We start from the raw sequence: 19,199 nt of genomic DNA on the forward strand, positions 1-19,199 counted from the left end.
TTAGTAGGAAGAAAGAGGCCACCTCCATCACCGGGGGTGTCCAGTGGGCTCACCCTGGGCCAAGCCCTGTTCAGTCCTTCATTTCATCTCATTTCATTCTTAGACACCCTGACCAGGTAAGAAATTCCCTGACCCCAGACTCAGCCTGAGCGGGGTGACAGAGCTGGGACTCAGACCCCTGGCAGGCTGACCCTCGAGCCCGTGCCCTCAGCCACTGCATCACGGGGTGTGCTGCGGCATCCAGAAGCTACTTTCAGGGCCCTGGAGGGCTCCACAGAGAGGAGGCCGTCAGTGTCTACAGGCCTGGGGAGTCGAGGGAGGCTTCCTGTGTGAGGTAGCCCTGATGCTGTAAATTGAGTCTCACTCCTAAATCTCAGGATGCATGGGGGCAGTCTTCCACCCAAAGTTAGTTCTCTTCGTGTTTCTTGGCTAGTTTCCCTGGGAATTCGTTGCATATTTATTTATGTGGGGTTATTTGCTTTCAGAATTGCATGGCGGGGGAATCTGCAATCTGGCTGCAAAAAAGTAATTTGGCAATTTATTTTCAGGGCTGCCCTTCTTCCAGCAGCTTGTTTCAAACTCAACCTCTGGCACAGAGACATCCATCATTTTAATTGCGTGTTACTGTTTAGTCAGGCACAAATTTGTTTCATTTTCTTTTTCCTTTCTCCTGTGGGTTTTAAAAAAATTTTTTTTTCCTGAACCGCCATTTAAAAAAGCCAAAAATATTTCCCCAAACCAAGCACTTTTTAATAGGTAAGGAGTTTTTAACACTGAGATTTCTGGTTTTTCGGGATCGCCTGTTTGGTTCTTAACCTTTCAGAAACGCGAGGCTTGCCTATTCCTTTCCTGTTCAGATAACATCCATAATGCAGTTGTCGCAGGATGGACCAAAGAAAGAGAGTTGTATTAGTCACAGGGTCAGAGGCTCCTGTTCTATTCCTGGGTTTGCATTGGCTGCCTGGCAGCATGACCTGCCTCTGGCCTCATTATTCTCACCTGTAAAATGAGGGCCTTGGAGGTGCTGATTTCTAGAACAGTCCTACCTTCTTACTTGGTACCTTGGATGTCGTATAGGGCTCCTTACCAAGGCCTGCTCGCTGTGGCTATCTAAGGATGCCCACCAGGAAGCATGTTCTGTTCCATAGCCAATGCTTTTACTCTGCTTGGTCACAGATGGTGGCGTTTTTTTAGTTCAAGGTTAAAAATCAATCCTGTGTCCCTCAGAAATGTTCTAAGGGGTAACATCATTGATTTCACAAAATCAGATAGAGTAGAACGTTTAACTTTGGTGTCCATAGCTTAAAAGATGTAGCTTTCGTTGCTGCCCATACTTCTTTGCTATATAAAAGTGTGTTATTGGTGTCTGTAAAGTTGGACACAGTGCACCCCTTTTATAAGCTGTACCAGGTGCTGGGGGTAGGACTTAAGATCCATAGGTAGGTACTGAGTTGGATCCCGACAGAAGTCTGTATACTGGATTTTGTCTTAGCGTCGAGGAAGAAAACGAGTTGTTAATGGCTTGGAGTCATTTCCCTCTTTTTATTTTATTTTATTTTATTTTATTTTATTTTATTTTATTTTATTTTATTTATTTTATTTCTTTTTTCCAGCTTTATTTTTATTTATTTTTTATAATAAATTTATTTTTTATTGGTGTTCAATTTGCCAACATACAGAATAACACCCAGTGCTCATCCCGTCAAGTGCCCCCCTCAGTGCCCGTCACCCAGTCACTCCCACCCCCCGCCCTCCTCCCCTTCCACCAACCCTAGTTCGTTTCCCAGAGTTAGGAGTCTTTATGTTCTGTCTCCCTTCCTGATATTTCCCAACATTTCTTTTCCCTTCCTTTATATTCCCTTTCACCATTATTTATATTCCCCAAATGAATGAGAACATATAATGTTTGTCCTTGTCCCATTGACTTACTTCACTCAGCATAATACTCCTCTTTTGCATCCCATAGCACCTTCACCCTGGTTGGGGATGTGGACTGGTCCCAGCCAGTGGCTTGGATCCTCAGAGTCAGGGCTCAGGCCAGACTGTGTTGATACCTCCCACCCCCTAACTCCTTTACAGTTTGTAATCTTTAAGTTTTTGCTACGGAGATTTTTCAAGTACAGGAAGTAGAAGTAGGGAGAATAGTATGAGGAAACTCTCATGTGCACAACACCCATTTATTAATGATTTTTCTGGAGTAGTTTAAAGCAGCTCCCAGGCAACTTAACATTTAACCTGTTATACCCAAGTGAGTATCTCTTATGTGTAAATACACGCATGTGTGTGTATGTGTGTGTCCGTGATACCATTGTCATACTCCACAAAGTGAACAGTGGTGCCTTAATGTCATCTACTGCCAAGTGCTTGATTGGTTTTCCCCAATCATCTCAAAACCCTGTTTAGTGTTGGTTTGTTTGAATCAAGAGCCCACGACAGACCACACATTGCATTTAGTAAATAATGTTTCCTAAGTCTCTTAATTGGAAACAGTGTCCTCCCTTCTTTTTGGTGCAATTTATTGAGTTCTTAATATGGAGTTGGTGAGTGTAGAGTAAGACAGCCTCGGATAGTCCAACCCTCGATTTTAATGCTTCTCCTAAGGAGAATTAGTGGCCTTTTTTTTTTTTTTTAAGATTTATTTATTTATTTATGATAGACATAGAGAGAGAGAGGCAGAGACACAGGAGGAGGGAGAAGCAGGCTCCATGCTGGGAGCCTGACGTGGGACTCGATCCCGGGACTCCAGGATCGTGCCCTGGGCCAAAGGCAGGCAGGCGCTAAACCGCTGAGCCACCCAGGGATCCCCAGAATTAGTGGCCTTTAAAGAATAGTTTTCTGATTTGTTTATTCCTTTTTTTGTTTTTTTTTTTTCTAAAGTGAGTATGTTTAATATTCTACTTCCTTATCTCCAAGCAGGTGATACCCTAAGTTAGCATCATAGTGTAGTGATTTCCAAAGAAACATTTTTTAAAGTTACAAAAAGCTTTTATGTGCATATGCATATGCCATGAACACCTGCTGTATCTGTGTATATGTATGGTTTTCATCCTGGTTATCTGTTGTTGCATAACAAACTCCTCCACTTACACTTAGCGACTTAAAACAACAACAAGGATTCTCTCGGTCAAGAATTTGAGTGGGGCTCAGCTGGGAGATTGTTCTGCTGCTCACGGCATTGACCAGGGTCACCAGAAGTACTCCTTTGGAAGATGGGCTGGTGTGGAGAGCCAAAGACAACTATGCTCACATGTCTGGGGCTTTGGTAGGGATGCTTGGAAGGCTGGGCTCAGCTGGGCAGTTGACTGGAGTATCTGCCTGTGGCCTCTTCAGCCTGGCAGTCCCAGGGTAGTTGGACCTTTTGCATGGTGGCTGGCTCTACCCATAGAGAAGCATCCCAGGAGAATGGTCACCTCACTTTGGAAATCACAAAACATTACTAACACCGTATTCTGTTCAGCTGAAGCAGTGCCAGGTTCTTCCAAATGCAAGGGAGAAGAACAGAGATCTTGCCGCCATGTTTGTAAGCACCACAGTTAAAAACCAAACCAAAACAAACAAAATAAAAACACACAGAGTGACACCTTTGGTACCTGCCCCCTGAGACCCTTTGAGTTCCCTGTGTACTTGCTTGTCTTCTGGCGGGAGATCATGTGGAGAGCATGTGCCCTTTCAGGTCATTCAAGGAAGGCTCCTGTCCCCTGTTCCCCTTCACCAGGGATTTGAGTGGACTCAGTGTGGGCAGAGAGCACTGTGATAGGTTGCACAACTCATCTGGCCTGATGAGGACGGTGACATGGAGAGGTCCCCCAACTTAGAACTTGGAAGAGCAATTTGATCAGTGGATCTTGTGTTAGGGAGGTTGTCTGATGCTCTGTTAATGTCCCTGTCAGTAGGAAAAGCTACAATTTGCCTGTTAGCAATGTCACCCCAAATTAAAGAGTAATCAGCACATGCGGTCTCTGATGTTTCTGATGTTACTGAAGAGTTGGAAGCATAACATTGAAAGATTTATTTACTTGGGGGGTGGTAGGAGCAGAAGGGAGAGAATCTTTAAGCAGACTCCTCACTGAGCGCAGAGCCTGAAGCTGGGCTCGATCTCAAGACCCATGAGATCAGGACCTGGGCCGAAACCAAGAGCGGGATGCCCAACTGACTGAGCCACCCAGGCATAACATTTGAAGTGTTGGTCAAAACCACTTTTCAGACAGCCAGGATTGAGTGGTTTTAGGTATCTGGACTTCATTCAGCATCCTAAGGAATAAATGAGAAACCATCCCTTAAAGTAACAGTTGAATCCCATGTGTTAGGCCTGCTTGAAAGGACCTATAGAGAGACAGAAATTGAGGTCACTAGATGTTAGCTATTCCACATTGATTGAGAGAAGGTTCATAGGATCATGGCGAGTGGGGTCATTTAATTCTAGCAGCAGCCCTGTGAGGGATGTGGCATTAAGGGAACAAATGAGTGCCTTGCATTTCTGCTGCTTGGCCTGAAGACAATTTACCAGCCAGGAACAGAGGCTGATCAATAGTTGATCAATAATACAACCCACAGTCTGTGTTTTAAATTGATGTCCATTACTTGAAGCCAATATGGCGCTGTCGTGTGGTGGAATGGCGAGACCTAAAATCTGCCCACCCAGTCCTCGTGTGGCACAGCAAGAGCCCCTTGCCCAAGGTGGAAAGAGAACGCTGGCCCTCAGTGCTGCTGACCAGGTGCACCTCTGTTCACTGAGTCACGCAACCAAGATGACAGTCGCTTTCTTCCAAGATCCTCCTCCCTTCCCCTATTGATCAAAATTAAGGGCTGTTGTTTTTGTTACTTCCTCTGATTTCTAAGAGATTGTTAGCCAGGCAAGTCAAGAAATTAATATCATTGTGCTCTGTTTTACCAGAATTGAATTTCCAGGAGCTGCCCAGACTGTTGAAGTCCTTCTCGGCACAGTGTCTTGGCTTCTGTGTCCGTTTGTGAGCAAATCATCTGCTGTCCGTTCTGCCACAACTTGCCTGCCCTCCAAGCAAATTAGTACTTGCCTCCCCACCATGCGATCTGTTTTTGCTGGACCGTGTGGCCTGGTAACCCCTGCTGTAGCCCAGGCCCTGCTTGAAGGAGCCTCTCAGTATCTGTGTGTTGACTTGGACTTAAGAAATAGTTCTTTTAAAAAAAAATTATTTATTTATTCATGAGAGACACAGAGAGAGAGAGAGAGAGAGAGGCAGAGACACAGGCAGAGGGAGAAGCAGGCCCCATGCCGGGAGCCCGATGCGGGACTCGATCACCTGGGACTCCAGGATCACACCCTGGGCCGAAGGTAGGCACTAAACCACTGAGCCACCCAGGGATCCCCAAGAAATAGTTCTTGTTTGCAGGACACGTTCTGTGTGCTCAGAGCCACAGAGGCAGATGAGTAGAGAAGCAATGGAGAGAAGGAGAAAGAACTCTAGCCTAAAAAAAAATCAGAAAGGCTAGATCCAGATTCTAGGTCCACCACTAATAAGCAATATGAACTTGATCACATGATTTCTCTGAGGCTCAGTTTCCCTCTGTGCAAAATGCGGTCCAGCAACATTGGTCAACACTGAAGCACTCTTCACCTGGGAGGTGGAATTTATAAGCTGGACCGTCTGGCCTTAACTCCTGCAGATTATGGGTACTGTTATGAGTCCCCAAATCTTGCTGATGGCCGAGATGGTAGGTCTCATAATGAAATTTCGTGGTGACACCTTTTGGTAATTTCAGATATTTATTTGGTAGATTCAGTAGTTGGTAGTTTCAGATACCCTGGAGTAAACAGTTTATATCTGTTCCTAATGACTTAGTACTGATGGCAATGGGGGCAGAGATTCCTGGGCTGTGTGTGTGTGTGTGTGCATGTGTGTGCGTGTGTGTGTGCGTGTGTGTGCGTGTGTGTGTGTGTGTGTGTGTAAAATAGCTAGTTTCTTACCAAGAACATAGGAAATTAGCAAATTATCAAGTTGTGAGGATGGGGGACCCACACTGGCAACAAATCGTGAGATTAGCACTTCCTAGAAACAGTTGAAACAGGCCCTGAGGCAGATGCCTTCTGGGAACCGTTGGCCACGAAGCAACCCCCAGGTGGAGTTCTGAGAGCTACTTAAACTGGGGGCGCTTAAGAACTTGGAAAGGAATTAATTTCCAGGGACCAACATGGGCTTACAGAAATCCCCCAAACCAGACCAGTCTCAGCTTTTCTTTAAAGGAATTACTAAACTGCTATAGATCATGGACTCCCTGAACTTTGGTTTTTGCGAAGTATTTGGCAAAAAGCACATTGTAATATGTCATTCCTGTGGAGGAGTGAGAGAAATGAGGTTTGGTTGGAACTCATAATAATTCCTTTGTGTGTGTAGGACACCGCAATTTACAGTGCATGCTCATAGGCTTTCTTATTTTTTATTTTATTTTCCTTTATTTTTTTAAGTAAAACCCGGAGATCTCACAACCCTGAGATCAAGAGTCACATGCTCGACCAACTGAGCCAGCCAGGCGCCCCTCTTGCTTTCTTATTAATACAGTGACTTAGCAAGATTGACTGTGCAGGGGAGAGTACCCCATTTTTCAGATGAAGCTGGGACTCCGTGTGGTTCCTGAGGTTATGGTCATATGACTAGAAAAGGGGTACAACTGGGTTCTAACCCAACCTGTTTGGCTCCTAAGAGTCTCAGGGCATGGCCCTGCCACGATCACCCTATATGTGTTCATAACTGGGTTGAGGCCACCATCAGATGGGCAGCGTTAGTACTGTACAACTCAAGAAAGACAGCACCCCACACACCATCTCCACCCCCCCCCTCACCCCCCCACCCCCACCTGCAGCCCCATTCCCACATATTGTCAAACTGAGATCAGTTTCTGAAACATGGGATAATAGCCTGGGACTCAGGATGTTCTTAACAGGGTATGTCGTGGGCCAACTTAAATAAGATGACATTTATTTGAACGAATGTAAGTGCTTGCCCTTAGGTTGAGAAATTGTCGCCACAATTATTTTGGTTATTTTCTTAGCCCATCTGTAAAAATCCAGAACTTGATAGTATTTTGCTGATAAATAAGGCATAGCTCAGTGTGCGGTGTGGTTTCCAGAACACCAGTGCTTTAGAGCAGACAGGGTGTCTGGAAGGCGGGATGGTAGCACCAGGGTTCTGCAGACCCAGATCCCAGCTGGCTGGAGAGAATTCCCAGCGGAGATGGACCAGGAAGATCAGGCTTCCGAAAAGTCGGTCATGTGGAGACTGTTGTGGGAACTGAGGACCCTCCTTAATCCATCCACATCAGCGTCTGCTTATTGAGCTTCAGAATGTCAGATGGTTCAGAAGCAAAGAGGAACTGGACAGGGTGCCACCAAGGAGAAGTTTAATAATGACCCTTGTTACTTCAGTGTGGTCATGGGGGTTGGCTAGCTGCCAACCGGGATGGGACTAGGGATGGAGGAGGAGGGCACCCACCCAGGGAAAGGGATGACACGGGTGAAGCCATGGGGATGGGACCTGCAGCGTTTGCTGGGTGGGTGTTGTGGTTGGAGAATAGGTTTGATTGGAGCCCAGGATACATGTGGGGCCTGGGGAGATACAACAGGTGTTGGGTTGGCCAGTGATGATTGTGCAGAGTCTGACACCGGGCTGAGGAGCCTGCATTTCATCCCCGGGTGCGTGTTTTTGTGCAGAATAGCGACTGAGGTGAGGGCTGTGTTGTGTGCAATCCATTCTGGCAAACATGAGAAAGATGGGTTTTAGGAGGGGCTCTTGCTGTGGTCCAGATAGAAGGTGGTGTTGCCTGTGCTGTTGTGGGGAGGAAAGGGAGAGGGTGGGTGCGGAGGGGCATGCCATCAGGGAGAAGCGGAGTAGGTAGACAGAGGAGAGCCTCGGGTGCCCCAAGGAGAAGGCTCCTGAAGCCCTTGCACTGCCCGGACGTCCTGCTTTTCCATTTTAGTTCACAGCTACAGGGTACGCACTCGACCAGCACACGGCTTCTCCTTTCTAACCTGCCTGGCCAGCACCGTATGCTGTGGAGACTAATAATAGTCTCCAGGAAGATCAGGCTTCCGGATGGATTGGCTTCTATCTTCTTTTTTCTTCCAGGACCACAGTTGACCTGTTACGTTGCACGTGGGTCAGGTCGCAGTAGGACGTTGCCAGTTGCCTCTTATCTAAGAGGGTCAGGATGGTTAATTTATTTGGGGAGACAGTTAAGACATCAGCTGTCCAGGAGTCTTCCTTATCAGAGGTATGGCTGGGAACCAGAAAATAAAATAGGAACCTCTGAGTGGCCGGCAAAGATAGCACAGTGCCCGTCCCTTTCCCCTTCCCCTGCTGGCTGCCTGCCTGCCTGCCTGCCCCAGTCTTCAGCTGGTGACTCTGTACCCTTCTTTTCCACATGATGTTAATGAGCTTGGTGATTTTTAGCTCCTTTCTGATCAGCAGCTACCAAGAGACATACTGACTCAGAACCACTAGTTGCTGGTCCTTGTGAGAAGCGATGTGTTGGGACGGGTGGAGGGAAAGCTACGCAACGTGGAAGCAAGAACTTAAGAGCAGAGCTTTTGCCTCGCTGTGTTGGGGACAGGCTGCCCCGTGTGTCTTGAAGTAGAAGCATCGAGGAATTCCCAAATAGTGATCTGGACTAAGGCTTTCCAGTTCGGGACGTCCTGCTTCAGAAGGCAGGGAGATAAGTGCTGTTGCTGCGCTGGTCCAGGTATCAAGCCGTTTTTGGAGGACTTGGCTCCCCAAGGATGACTTAGGCGGAGAGGCTTCCTGTAGCTATTCCCTCCCAGAGTTTGTGACGCCAGTGTACCCCAACACCTACAGTTGTGGCTGACGCTTGATGAGCAATCGGTAAATATTTGTTGAAGGAAAGAGTGAGTGGATTCATCACAGAGGAGGAGACAAGAAGGCAGCGAGGCAACAAGGAGCGGCTCCCAGGCTTGTCACATTAATGGATCTCCTATTGTAACCACTAGACAGCACTTCACATAATAGGCACGAAATCGTGTTTAGGTAAACGGCCTTGGAAGTGCAGCACGGTTCCCTAGGCACTTGTTCCTGGAATACTTAATTTGAAAAGATTTTAATGAGTGTGTTCTCACATTTAGGCCTGCTGCTTGCGAAGCATCAGTCTGTTGTTCGTGTTTTAGCGTGGTCCATCCAGAAGATCTAGTTCTTGGCCCCGGCCCCCACACATCCCCCAGCCAGCAGAGCCAGCCAGCTAGCCATGCAGCAAACAGATGTTTATGGAGCGCCTGCTGTGTGCTTTGGGGGTGGAGGGAAGGGGAGACAACACAGCTGGTCCCTGGCCTCAGCCTGAAGTTGGAGTGAGATGACGATGATGAAGGCAGCCACCGCAGTGCAGGGTGATGAGTGTGTGTCCTAAAGAGGCGTGCTTGCTTGGGGGCGCTTAGAGCCCTGGGTTAGGGGAGGGGTGGGGGAGTGAAGGAGGCGCTGTTTGGGCTGAGCCTGAGATGCCAGTCCGTGGGCTTCTGGGCCCTGCCCCTGGTGGCACGTCCTGGCTGGCGGGACAGGTGAGTCCTGGAGCCTCAGTTTAGAGAAGCTCTGCCCACTGTGCGGTGGTGGGTTCGGGTGCTGTGGCCCGGCCCCGCCTGTCTTCGCCTGACCTGTCACTCACTGGGACCTCGGTTTTGAGGATCCCTCTATTCCAGCCCTCATAATCTCACCAGGTTCTTTTTAGATCTGGAGAGGCCCATTGGGAATTCTGTCTCAGAGGAAGAGACCAAAGGGCACCAGGGGCCGGGGGAGGTAAGGGGGGGAAGCATCTACAGGCGAGTCGGTAAACGTGGTATTTCCTGTCCACTGCACCCCGCTGCGTCCGTCGCTTCCGAGTCCCGCTTAGCGAGGGTCTGCCCACGCGGGAGCCAGTCTGGCTCAGCAGAAGGGACCAGCTGACCCTAGGAAGGTTCTTTCCCCATCCTCCACCTTGGGCTCCTTCTACATAGGAGCCGTTTTAGAAAGACGCCTGGGCGCCAGAGGGGCGCCTGGGTGGCTCAGGGGTTTAGCACCTGCTGCCAACCCAGAGTGTGATCCTGGAGACCCTGGATCGAATCTTGTGTCAGGCTCCCTGCATGGAGCCTGCTTCTCCCTCTGCCTGTGTCTCTGCCTCTCTCTCTCTCTGTGTCTCTCTCTATCATGAATAAATAAAAAATAAATAAATCTTTAAAAAGAAAAAAAAGAAAGAAAGACCTCAGAAAAGGAAGATCTGGAATAACCTGGAGAGAAGCTTAGACTAACGGCCCTTACTTTACACGTGTGCAACTGTGTTTTTTTCAGGTCCTATTCTGTGAGTGTTAAAACGATTTACCTGGACAGTAAGCCCTGAACCAAAATCGCAAGAGCAGTGGGATCTGGGGTCAGCTGAGTTTGAGCGAGCTTGCCCGTTCAGGGCACCGTGCCTGATGTGCGGCTGCGTGGGAAATCCAGGATGGTCATAGGGATTTGGGGAAATTATGAATTGCTTAAGGGTCGCAGTTGATGCCTCTGGGACTAGAGCGTGGATCTCTTGCTTCCTGCCAGCCCCGTTCTGTCTGCCACATCCTGCTGCTAGGCGGTGTGCTAACTAGTTCTGTCCCACTAGGAAACCCACTAATGAGGCATTGGCGCCGTGGTAATAGGTGTCGGATAGGCCGGGAGTGCCAGAGTCCTAGGAGGGAGTACATCCGGAAGACGAGTGCCAGAATGGTGATTTTTTTTTTTTTTAAATTGTGTTTGTTGTCTAACAACTGCCAAAAGATCAGTGTTAAAGAACACTTCGGCAGCAAATCATCCATAGATTCTCTATCCCAACGCAGCTATTTTTGTTTTCACAAGTCGTTTCTATCCAGCAGTCCATATAGCGCGTGCATATTCTTTTTTTTTTCTTTAAAGATTTTATTTATTTATTCACGAGAGACACAGAGACACAGGCAGAGGAAGGAGCAGGCTCCATGCAGGGAACCCGATGCGGGACTCGATCCCGGGACCCCAGGATCACGCCCTGGGCCAAAGGCAGATGCTCAACCACTGGCCACCCGGGTGCCCAGCACACACATGCTCTTATGTAGTTGGAATCCCAGCTTCTTATTCCTTTGTGGTCTGTTCACTTAATGTCCACATAAGAATTTTCCTTATTTCGGGATCCCTGGGTGGCTCAGCGGTTTGGCACCTGCCTTTGGCCCAGGGCACGATCCTGGAGTCCTGGGATCGAGTCCCACGTCAGGCTCCTGGCATGGAGCATGCTTCTCCCTCCTCCTGTGTCTCTGCCTCTCTCTCTCTCTCTCTCTCTCTCTCTCTCTGTCTATCATAAATAAATATCTTTAAAAAAAAAAAAAGAATTTTCCTTATTTCTGCCTTATCTTGGTAGTTATGTGTCCCAGCAGCCCAGCAGTATTCCTGAGTGTTAACCGGCCCAACTCTTGTGTCTCTGCGGTTGGAGTTTGGGTGGTTTCTTCTTCTAGCCCTGCCCCCACCTTAATTTCTCCAGGAGGCAATGCTACAGAGAACGTCACTGTGCACGGAGCCTTCTGCTCCTGTTGAATCGTCGCCTGCAAGGGGTATTTCCAGGAAGGAAGGAATCTGAAGGCTGTAATCCCCTGCTATAATTTTGAGGGGTTTTTTTGTTTTTTGTTTTTGCTTTTTGTTAGTGCTGTCTTATGTAACACAAATACAGATGTACAAATAAAACAAAGGTACAGTCTAACAAACTACGGGAAGGCAGATGCCCTCGTACCACCCACCACCCGAGTCAGCAGCTGGGACCCTGCCGGCCAGCTGGAAGGTTACCGTGGGCCCTCTCCCCGGCACATCCCCTCTGGGCCCCCGAGAGCAACAAGTACCCTGACTTTATTGTTTTTTTTTTTTATTTTTTTAAATTTATTTATGATAGTTACAGAGAGAGAGAGAGAGAGGCAGAGACACAGGCAGAGGGAGAAGCGGGCTCCATGCACCGGCAGCCCGACGTGGGATTCGATCCCGGGTCTCCAGGATCGCGCCCTGGGCCAAAGGCAGGCGCTAAACCGCTGCGCCACCCAGGGATCCCCCTGACTTTATTGTTTATTGTAACCCCTTCTTTACCAACTCTTCGAGTTTAATCACCCAAGCGTGTGTCCCTACTCATCGCAGTTTCTTTTTTGGCCTTTTTTTTAAAGATGTCTTTTAGGGGCACCTGGGTGGCTCAGTGGTTGAGCGCCTGCCTTTGGCTCAAGGTCGTGATCCCGGGGTCCTGGGATCGAGTCCCACACCAGGCTCCCCGTTGGGGAGCCTGCTTCTCCCTCTGCCTGTGTCTCTGCCTCTCTCTCTCTGTGTCTCTCATGAATAAATAAATAAAATCTTAAAAAAAAAAAAGATATCTTTTAAATCTTTTTTACCCTCTGGTACCCCTTTATCCCTTTACTTTTCTGCCTCTTCTGTTTGTTGGAGAAGCTGTGTTGGAGGAGGAGTTTCTAGAATTCCCCACAGGCTGGATCTTGCTGATTGCAGCTCCATGTAGTTGAGAACAGTCCTCTGCATGCATTTCCTGCAGTTGGATCTAGTGGTTGAGTCGGCCCCAGGCTTGGTTTGTTATTGTTGGTTTTTTTCCCTGTGGAGGGAGAATGGTGGGGAGCAAGATGACATCTTGGGTGGGTGGGGGTTTTCTTCAACAGGAGGTACCTGATGGCTGGTTGTCTTGTGATGTTATAGCCACTGGGGCTCAGTGCTTAGCACCTACCGCTCGTTAGGAGTTGCAAAATTGTGATATTGCAATTCTGGTATTCCTTCTTCATTTTGTTGTTGCTGTACTACTATAAAGAGAAATTCTGTGCATCTCCTATTTTTAATACCTTTATTGAGGTAGACATACCATATAACTCATCTCTGGGCTGCAGGTTTCGGTGGCTTTTAGTATATTTATAGAGTTGTGCGTCTATCCCCATCAATTTTATTTTTTATTTTAAATATTTTATTTATTTGAGAGAGAGAGAGAGAGCAAGAGAGCGAGCTCGAGCAGGGGGAGGGGCAGAGGGAGAGGGAGAAGCAGGCCATGTGCAGGGCTTGATCCCAGGACCCCTGATATCCTGACCCGAGCCAAAGGCAGATGCTTAACGGACTGAGTCACCCAGACACCAGCCCCCTATCATCGATTTTAGAATATTTCATTAACCCCTCCAAAAACCCTGCTCACCTTGGCTGTCACCCCACAAATACTGCAGCCGTAAGCAACCACTAATCTTTTTTTTTTTTTAAAGATTTTATTTATTTATTCATGAGAGACACAGAGAGAGAGAGAGGCAGAGACACAGGCCGAAGGAGAAGCAGGCTCGATGCAGGGAGCCTGATGTGGGACTCGATCCTGGGACTCCAGGATCACACCCTGGGCCGAAGGCAGATGCTCAAGCGCTGAGCCACCCAGGTGCCCCCTCCATACCTTTTTATAGTCCAATAATATTCCATCATGTGGATAAGATTTTCTACCTTATGTCTATCCATGCATCAAATGATAGGTAGTTGAAGCAAATTGAGTTGCTTCCACTTTGGGGCTACTAGGAACAACGCTGCTATGAACATTTTTGTACAGATTTCTGTACGACGCAGTGTTTTCATTTCCCTTAGATATATACTTCGGGTGGAATTGCTGGGTCAAATGGTGACTCTATATATAACCATTTGAGAAACTGCCAAATTGCTTCCCTAAATGGCTACGGTTTTTACATTCCCATCAGCAGTATATGAGGGTTCCAATTTCTCCAACATTTGTTATTATCTGTCGTTTGTTATAGCCATCCCAGTGGCGGTGAGGTAGTATCTGATTGTGGTTTTTTTTTTTTTTTTAAAGATTTTATTTATTTATTCATGAAAGACACAGAGAGAGGCAGAGACATAGGCAGGGGGAGGACAAGCAGGCTCCATGCAGGGAGCCCAATATGGGACTTGATCCCAGGATGCCGGGATCATGACCTGAGCCTAAGGTAGATGCTCAACCACTGAGCCACCAAGGCGTCCCTATTCTAGTCTTGATTTGCATTTCCCTAATGACTAATGATGTTGAGCATCTTTTCATGTGCATCTTAGGTATTTCTGTATCTTCAGAGTTCTATTTTTATATCCCTTGTCCATTTTTTAAGTGAATTTTTTATTATTGAGATGTAATAGTTCTCTGTGTATTCAATTTTTTAAAAAAGATTTATTTATTTATGATAGACATAGAGAGAGGCAGAGACACAGGAGGAGGGAGAAGCAGGCTCCATGCCAGGAGCCCAACATGAGAGCCGGGCGTGGGACTCGATCCTGGGACTCCAGGATCACGCCCTGGGCCAAAGGCAGGCGCTAAACCGCTGAGCCACCCAGGGATCCCCTTCTCTGTATATTCTAGATAGAAATCCCTTATCAGATATGGGATTTGAAAAAGTTTTCTCCCCTTTTGGGTTGCCTTTGTGATTTCTTAGTGTCCTTGTCTTCTTTAACCATGAAAGTTTTACATTTTGATGATACCTGGTTTATTGGTTTGTTTGTTTTTAATTTAAGTAGGCTCCACGCCCAAAGTGGGGCCTGAACTCATGACCCCGAGATCAAGAGTCACGTGCTCTGCTGACTGAGCCAGCCAGGCACCTCTGGTTTATTGGGATTTTTTGGTTGCTGGTGATTGTGGTGTCCTATCTAAGAAGTCATTGTTTAATCCAAGGTCATGAAGATTTGTTCCTTTGTTTTGAGAGTTTTATACTTCAAGCTTTCAAGCTTTTGCATCTAGGTCTTTGATCCGTTTTGAGTTAATTTCTGTATATCTTATCATCTACTCCTTGGTTACCCAATGCTACATCTAACAGCCAGATCAATGCTTGATTTTTTCCCCCTTATTAGCCAGTTTTCATAATAAGGCGTTAGTTTCCTCTTCATCCTATAAAAGTGTTCTTTCGTGGTTTGTTTGCATTATGAGTAATCAGATAGAATAATGAGTTTTTATTATAATAAAAATAATTAAAATTTTAAAAATGTGTACATATACACGTATGCAACATAGAGACAAAGTGATTTTGGTTTTGTTTCTTTTTTTTTGTTGTATATGCGCTGCCAAAGCAAGTGCTGTTTCTTTTTAAAAGGTTTTGCTCTTATCCAGCGGTCACATCCTAAATTTTCATCTGTCCAATTGTCTTCCAGAAACATGCCAAAGGCCAGGATCTTTTCGATCAGATCGTGTACCACTTGGACCTCGTGGAAACCGATTACTTCGGCCTCCAGTTCCTTGACTCTTCCCAGGTGGCTGTAAGTACTCCTTTGATTCGTCTTGGGATAGGTTGACTTTTCATGCTAATTGCAAATCCACAGTTGCTAGAGATTGGTAGAGGAAAGGAAAAGAGGAGTTAAACCGTGATGTTGCTGCAGTAGCGAGCCTGGGGGTGGTGGTGATGGTGCCCGTGTGGAATTCATCCATATGCGCCCCCCCTCCCCCGCGCCCCTAGAGGTGGCCAATAACAGGAGAGGAAGAGAGAAAGAAGGATTCCTGTTGTGCAAGGGAATGCATTCGGGAACCGTTTCCAAGCAGAGGGATGTGATATAGGCACATTTCTAGAGTAGGTAGGAAGCAGCAGATACACCATTCTGGAAATTCTTTTAATGATGCTTTATTTTTAACCGGCAGAGAGGCTGCAGCAGCAGCATCTTGTGGACTCTTGCCGGGGGGAGAGCGCGGGTGCTGTGAACACACTGAATGTGATCCCAGCCAGGCTTAGCGAGTGCAGGGGGCCAGTCGGAGCAGGGCTTGGCACTGCTAGAGGACCATCTTGCAGGCTCCAGGAGGTGGTGTTAGGTCAGCAAAGACTTCTCTTGCTTTGCCTGAGACAGAACTGTCCACAGTGGGGGTGCTAGAGGGAGTGAACCTGATGTAGCTCAGAGCCACTCTCTTCAGAAGCAGGAGTGGCTTCAGACTCTCCCTCCCCAAAGAAACCTAACATCGGGTTCCAAAGATAATATATTCAACAATCTAAAAATAGTTCTTGAGGTCGAGGGGTGGGGGGAATGAGTGAAATAAAGGGGATTAAGAGTATATGTATCTTGGTGAGCACTGAGAAATGTGTAGATTTGTGGAATCCTTATATTGTATGCCCGAAACTGTTACAACACTGTATGTGAATTATAATTGAGTAAAAGAATATTGATTGAGGATCCGTTATGCACTGGGCCCTGTTCTTAAGCACTGTGGATAAAGCAGTGAACGCATCCATGACAGATGGTAGTAAATGTTAAGAAAAAGAAAGCAGAGTAAGGGGATAGGCAGACCGAGTAAGGGGCGGTGCTATTTTAGACTGTATGAAAGGATGGGTTCCCTGATAGGAGGTGTCTGAGCATCCGTGGCTAAGCCTTGCTTCCTAGAGACACTTCTTCAGATACCCCCCGGGAGGGTCACATGTGACGGTGAAGGCTAAGATGCTCAGCATCGGTGCCTAGAAATTAGGTCCGCCCGAGAACATCTGTGTGATGTGGAGTCCGAGATGGCACAGTGGAATCAGGATTTCCGAGCATCCTGGCCTCCATCCCCTTCCCTCCCTGACTCTTGCCACCTCGAGATGGTGGCCGGATCCCCTCTCCATTTCCCAGCTGGAGACTCATCCCCGCCCCCTGGGACCCTGGATGGGGGGGGATGAGCTTTTCTCCTCCTGCCTCCCTGCCGGGTTCTGCTGTCTTCCGACCTCGCCCTGGTGTCTCAGCCTGTCTTCCCCACCCCTCGAATTCAGATTGCCTGCCCTAAATGTCCCGGGCACTGTTTCGTCGCCTTGAAACTCCACTTGGGCAAACCTCGCATACGTTTGCTTGGGTCCCTCACCACCCGATCGCTGCAGGAACTGGAATTCCATCGTTCCCGTTCCATGGTAACTTCCCTTGCTTCCATCCTTCCGGTCCCTCTGCGTGTGGAGCCTCTGACCTTCACCATCCCGTCCTGCCTCGTTCTCCCCTCTGGAGACCTGACGGAAGGAGCCTCGGCCACCTTGCCCGTGTGCTCACCTGCCCTTTGACGCTCCTGCCCCCGTGACTGTGCCCTGGTCCCCCCTCAACACGCGGGTCCATCTGTTTCCTCTGCTGCTTCTCCCAGGCTGGAGGGTCACGGCCCGTGCCCTTTGGCACCAGCACAGGTCACAGATGACAGATGCAGTGAAGTCCAAGCCCCTGAGCTGCTGTGGGGGCCTTGTGTCAGCCCCTCGTGGCCTCGGTTCCCCTTAGGAATCCTGACCACAGCCCTGCAGTCCAGTCTCTGCAGTGACTGTGTTCACACTTGGCCTTACCTCCTGCTGAGAAGACTGGGGTCATTTAGCTAAAACCCTTTGAATTTTCCTACCCTATAGGAAAAATTTCCTTCCCTCTCTATCCTTTTCACTGTTTGGTTTTAAGGAAACGTGCGCGTTTCTCTAGCATGTACCCCCTAGACCTGCATCACAGTTCCGTTTCCAGCTGCTTCCTGAGTGCCAGATTTAGAGTGTTCCCCTCTGTGTCTGGTATCTTCCAGCTGTCCCCAGCTCTGATACTCGTCAGCCCTCCTCTTCCCGGAAACGCCTCTCCCTTCTGCCTTCTGTGTGTCTACACACATGCAGTATTTTGGGGCTTCAGAATGTCTGCAGCCCCGCACTATGAGTCTGACCTAGTCCTCATTCCTGGCTCTGCCCCTCACTTATTTGGGGCTTTCTCCCTTGTCCTCAGTTTTCTTGTCTGTAAAATGGGGTTCTTGGACCTGTTCCGAAGAGCTCTTCTAGTTCTCATGTTTCACACGTCTGCCCCCCTTCGCTTCTCTTGTCAGAGGGAGAAAACAGCCATCGTTTCTGCCAGCAGAGCCATGTGCTGCCTGTTGCTTTGGTGCCATGTCCTCAGCCCCAGGTGACCCCTCTCCAGCCATTCGGATTCCCAGAAAGCCAAGGATGTGGCTCCATTATGAAAGACCTGGCTGTGCACCTCTGCTCACTGGGCCACCATTCATTCCCATCCGCCAGTGCCCTGGCACAGTCTTGTCAGGATCCAGGCGTCCTTCCAAGGCCAGACACCTGCAGACACTCAGACTCTACACCCTCTAATGTCTTTCCAGCTCCCAGCTCTGAGTGCCACGAAGCAGGTGCGGGATCCTCGTCCACCTGACTTTACACCTGACTTTAAGGATCCCAGGATGTGCAGCAGCTGCTCCCTGCACCCTTCTTGTCAGTCTGATTTCTAGGCTGGGCTCATTACAGGCTGCGATCTGGTGATGCCTGCACTTACGTGTGTGCCTCTGCCTGTGGGTTCCCCTCCTGGCATATTCTTTCTCACCCTGTTTAAACTTCCAGCTGTCCTTCAAGACTGTTTCAGACGACAGCTCTTCCTGCATGTGGCGTGTTCTGCACCTCCATTGCTTCTCCTCCTCTCAGGAAACCTTTGAGCTTCTTTGCCTTCTGTGGCCGTTTGCTCATCTGGCCTTGGGTTCATGATCTCACCTTTCTGATGAGATCCTGAGACGTAGGACTGCTGCTTCTTGGTGACTCTTGTTGACAAGGCATACAGCCTACGACCTCCGTCTGCAGCCCCAGAAGGGACCTTAGAAGCCATTTGTCACATTTTTCTGTCTTCTTGATGGTGAAATGTAAGCCTTTAGACTTTGGCAGGGTGCTCAGTGAGTAGCATGGCTCGGATTCAAACCTAGGTCTCAGGACCTCAGGGGTAAGTGCTCTTTTCAGTACACTATGCTTGCGAGCCTGCTCTCAGCTGTAAAGTGGAGGCTGTAACATCTGTACCACGGGGAGGTTGAGGGGCTCCCCGAGCTCATGGAGGAAGAAGGGCTTTGTGGACTAACATGGGTGTTGGTTTCCTCTTTCTAGCTGGGCCAGCTGAGGGGGTGGGGGGCCAGAAGTCATCACAGCTGGGCAGCCCCCGTGGCTTAGCAGTTTAGCGCCACCTTCAGCCCAGGGTGTGATCCTGGCGTCCTGGGATCGAGTCCCACTTCAGGCTCCCTGCATGGAGCCTGCTTCTCCCTCTGCCTATGTCTCTGCCTCTCTCTCTCTGTGTCTCTCATGAATAAATGAATAAAATCTTAAAAAGAAAAAAAAAAGTCATCATAGCTCCTGGAGGTGACGTACTTAGGCTAGCTGGAACCTGCAAGGCTGCCTTGCCTGTGGGAGAAACATTAGTGATTTAGGGTGATCCCTTTGGGACCGTTCCCTGAATCATTGATTTTCTGGGCGCCTGGGACAAATGAAGCAATTGATGGCA

At 48.3% G+C, this 19,199-nt stretch overlaps 1 protein-coding gene across 7 annotated transcripts in view; it reads left to right on the forward strand.

The window, feature by feature from the left end:
- EPB41L4B (erythrocyte membrane protein band 4.1 like 4B) overlaps positions 1-19,199 on the forward strand; it is a 129,353-nt gene that overhangs the window by 21,437 nt on the left and 88,717 nt on the right. For all 7 annotated transcript variants that reach the window (XM_041762623.1, XM_041762628.1, XM_041762625.1 and 4 more), the window contains exon 2: positions 15,135-15,239. In XM_041762623.1, coding sequence (XP_041618557.1) covers positions 15,135-15,239 — 105 coding nt within the window. The remainder of the gene's footprint in view (positions 1-15,134; positions 15,240-19,199) is intronic.

Source organism: Vulpes lagopus, chromosome 7 (genome assembly GCF_018345385.1).
Source record: "Vulpes lagopus strain Blue_001 chromosome 7, ASM1834538v1, whole genome shotgun sequence".
Classification (NCBI taxonomy): Eukaryota; Metazoa; Chordata; class Mammalia; order Carnivora; family Canidae; genus Vulpes; species Vulpes lagopus.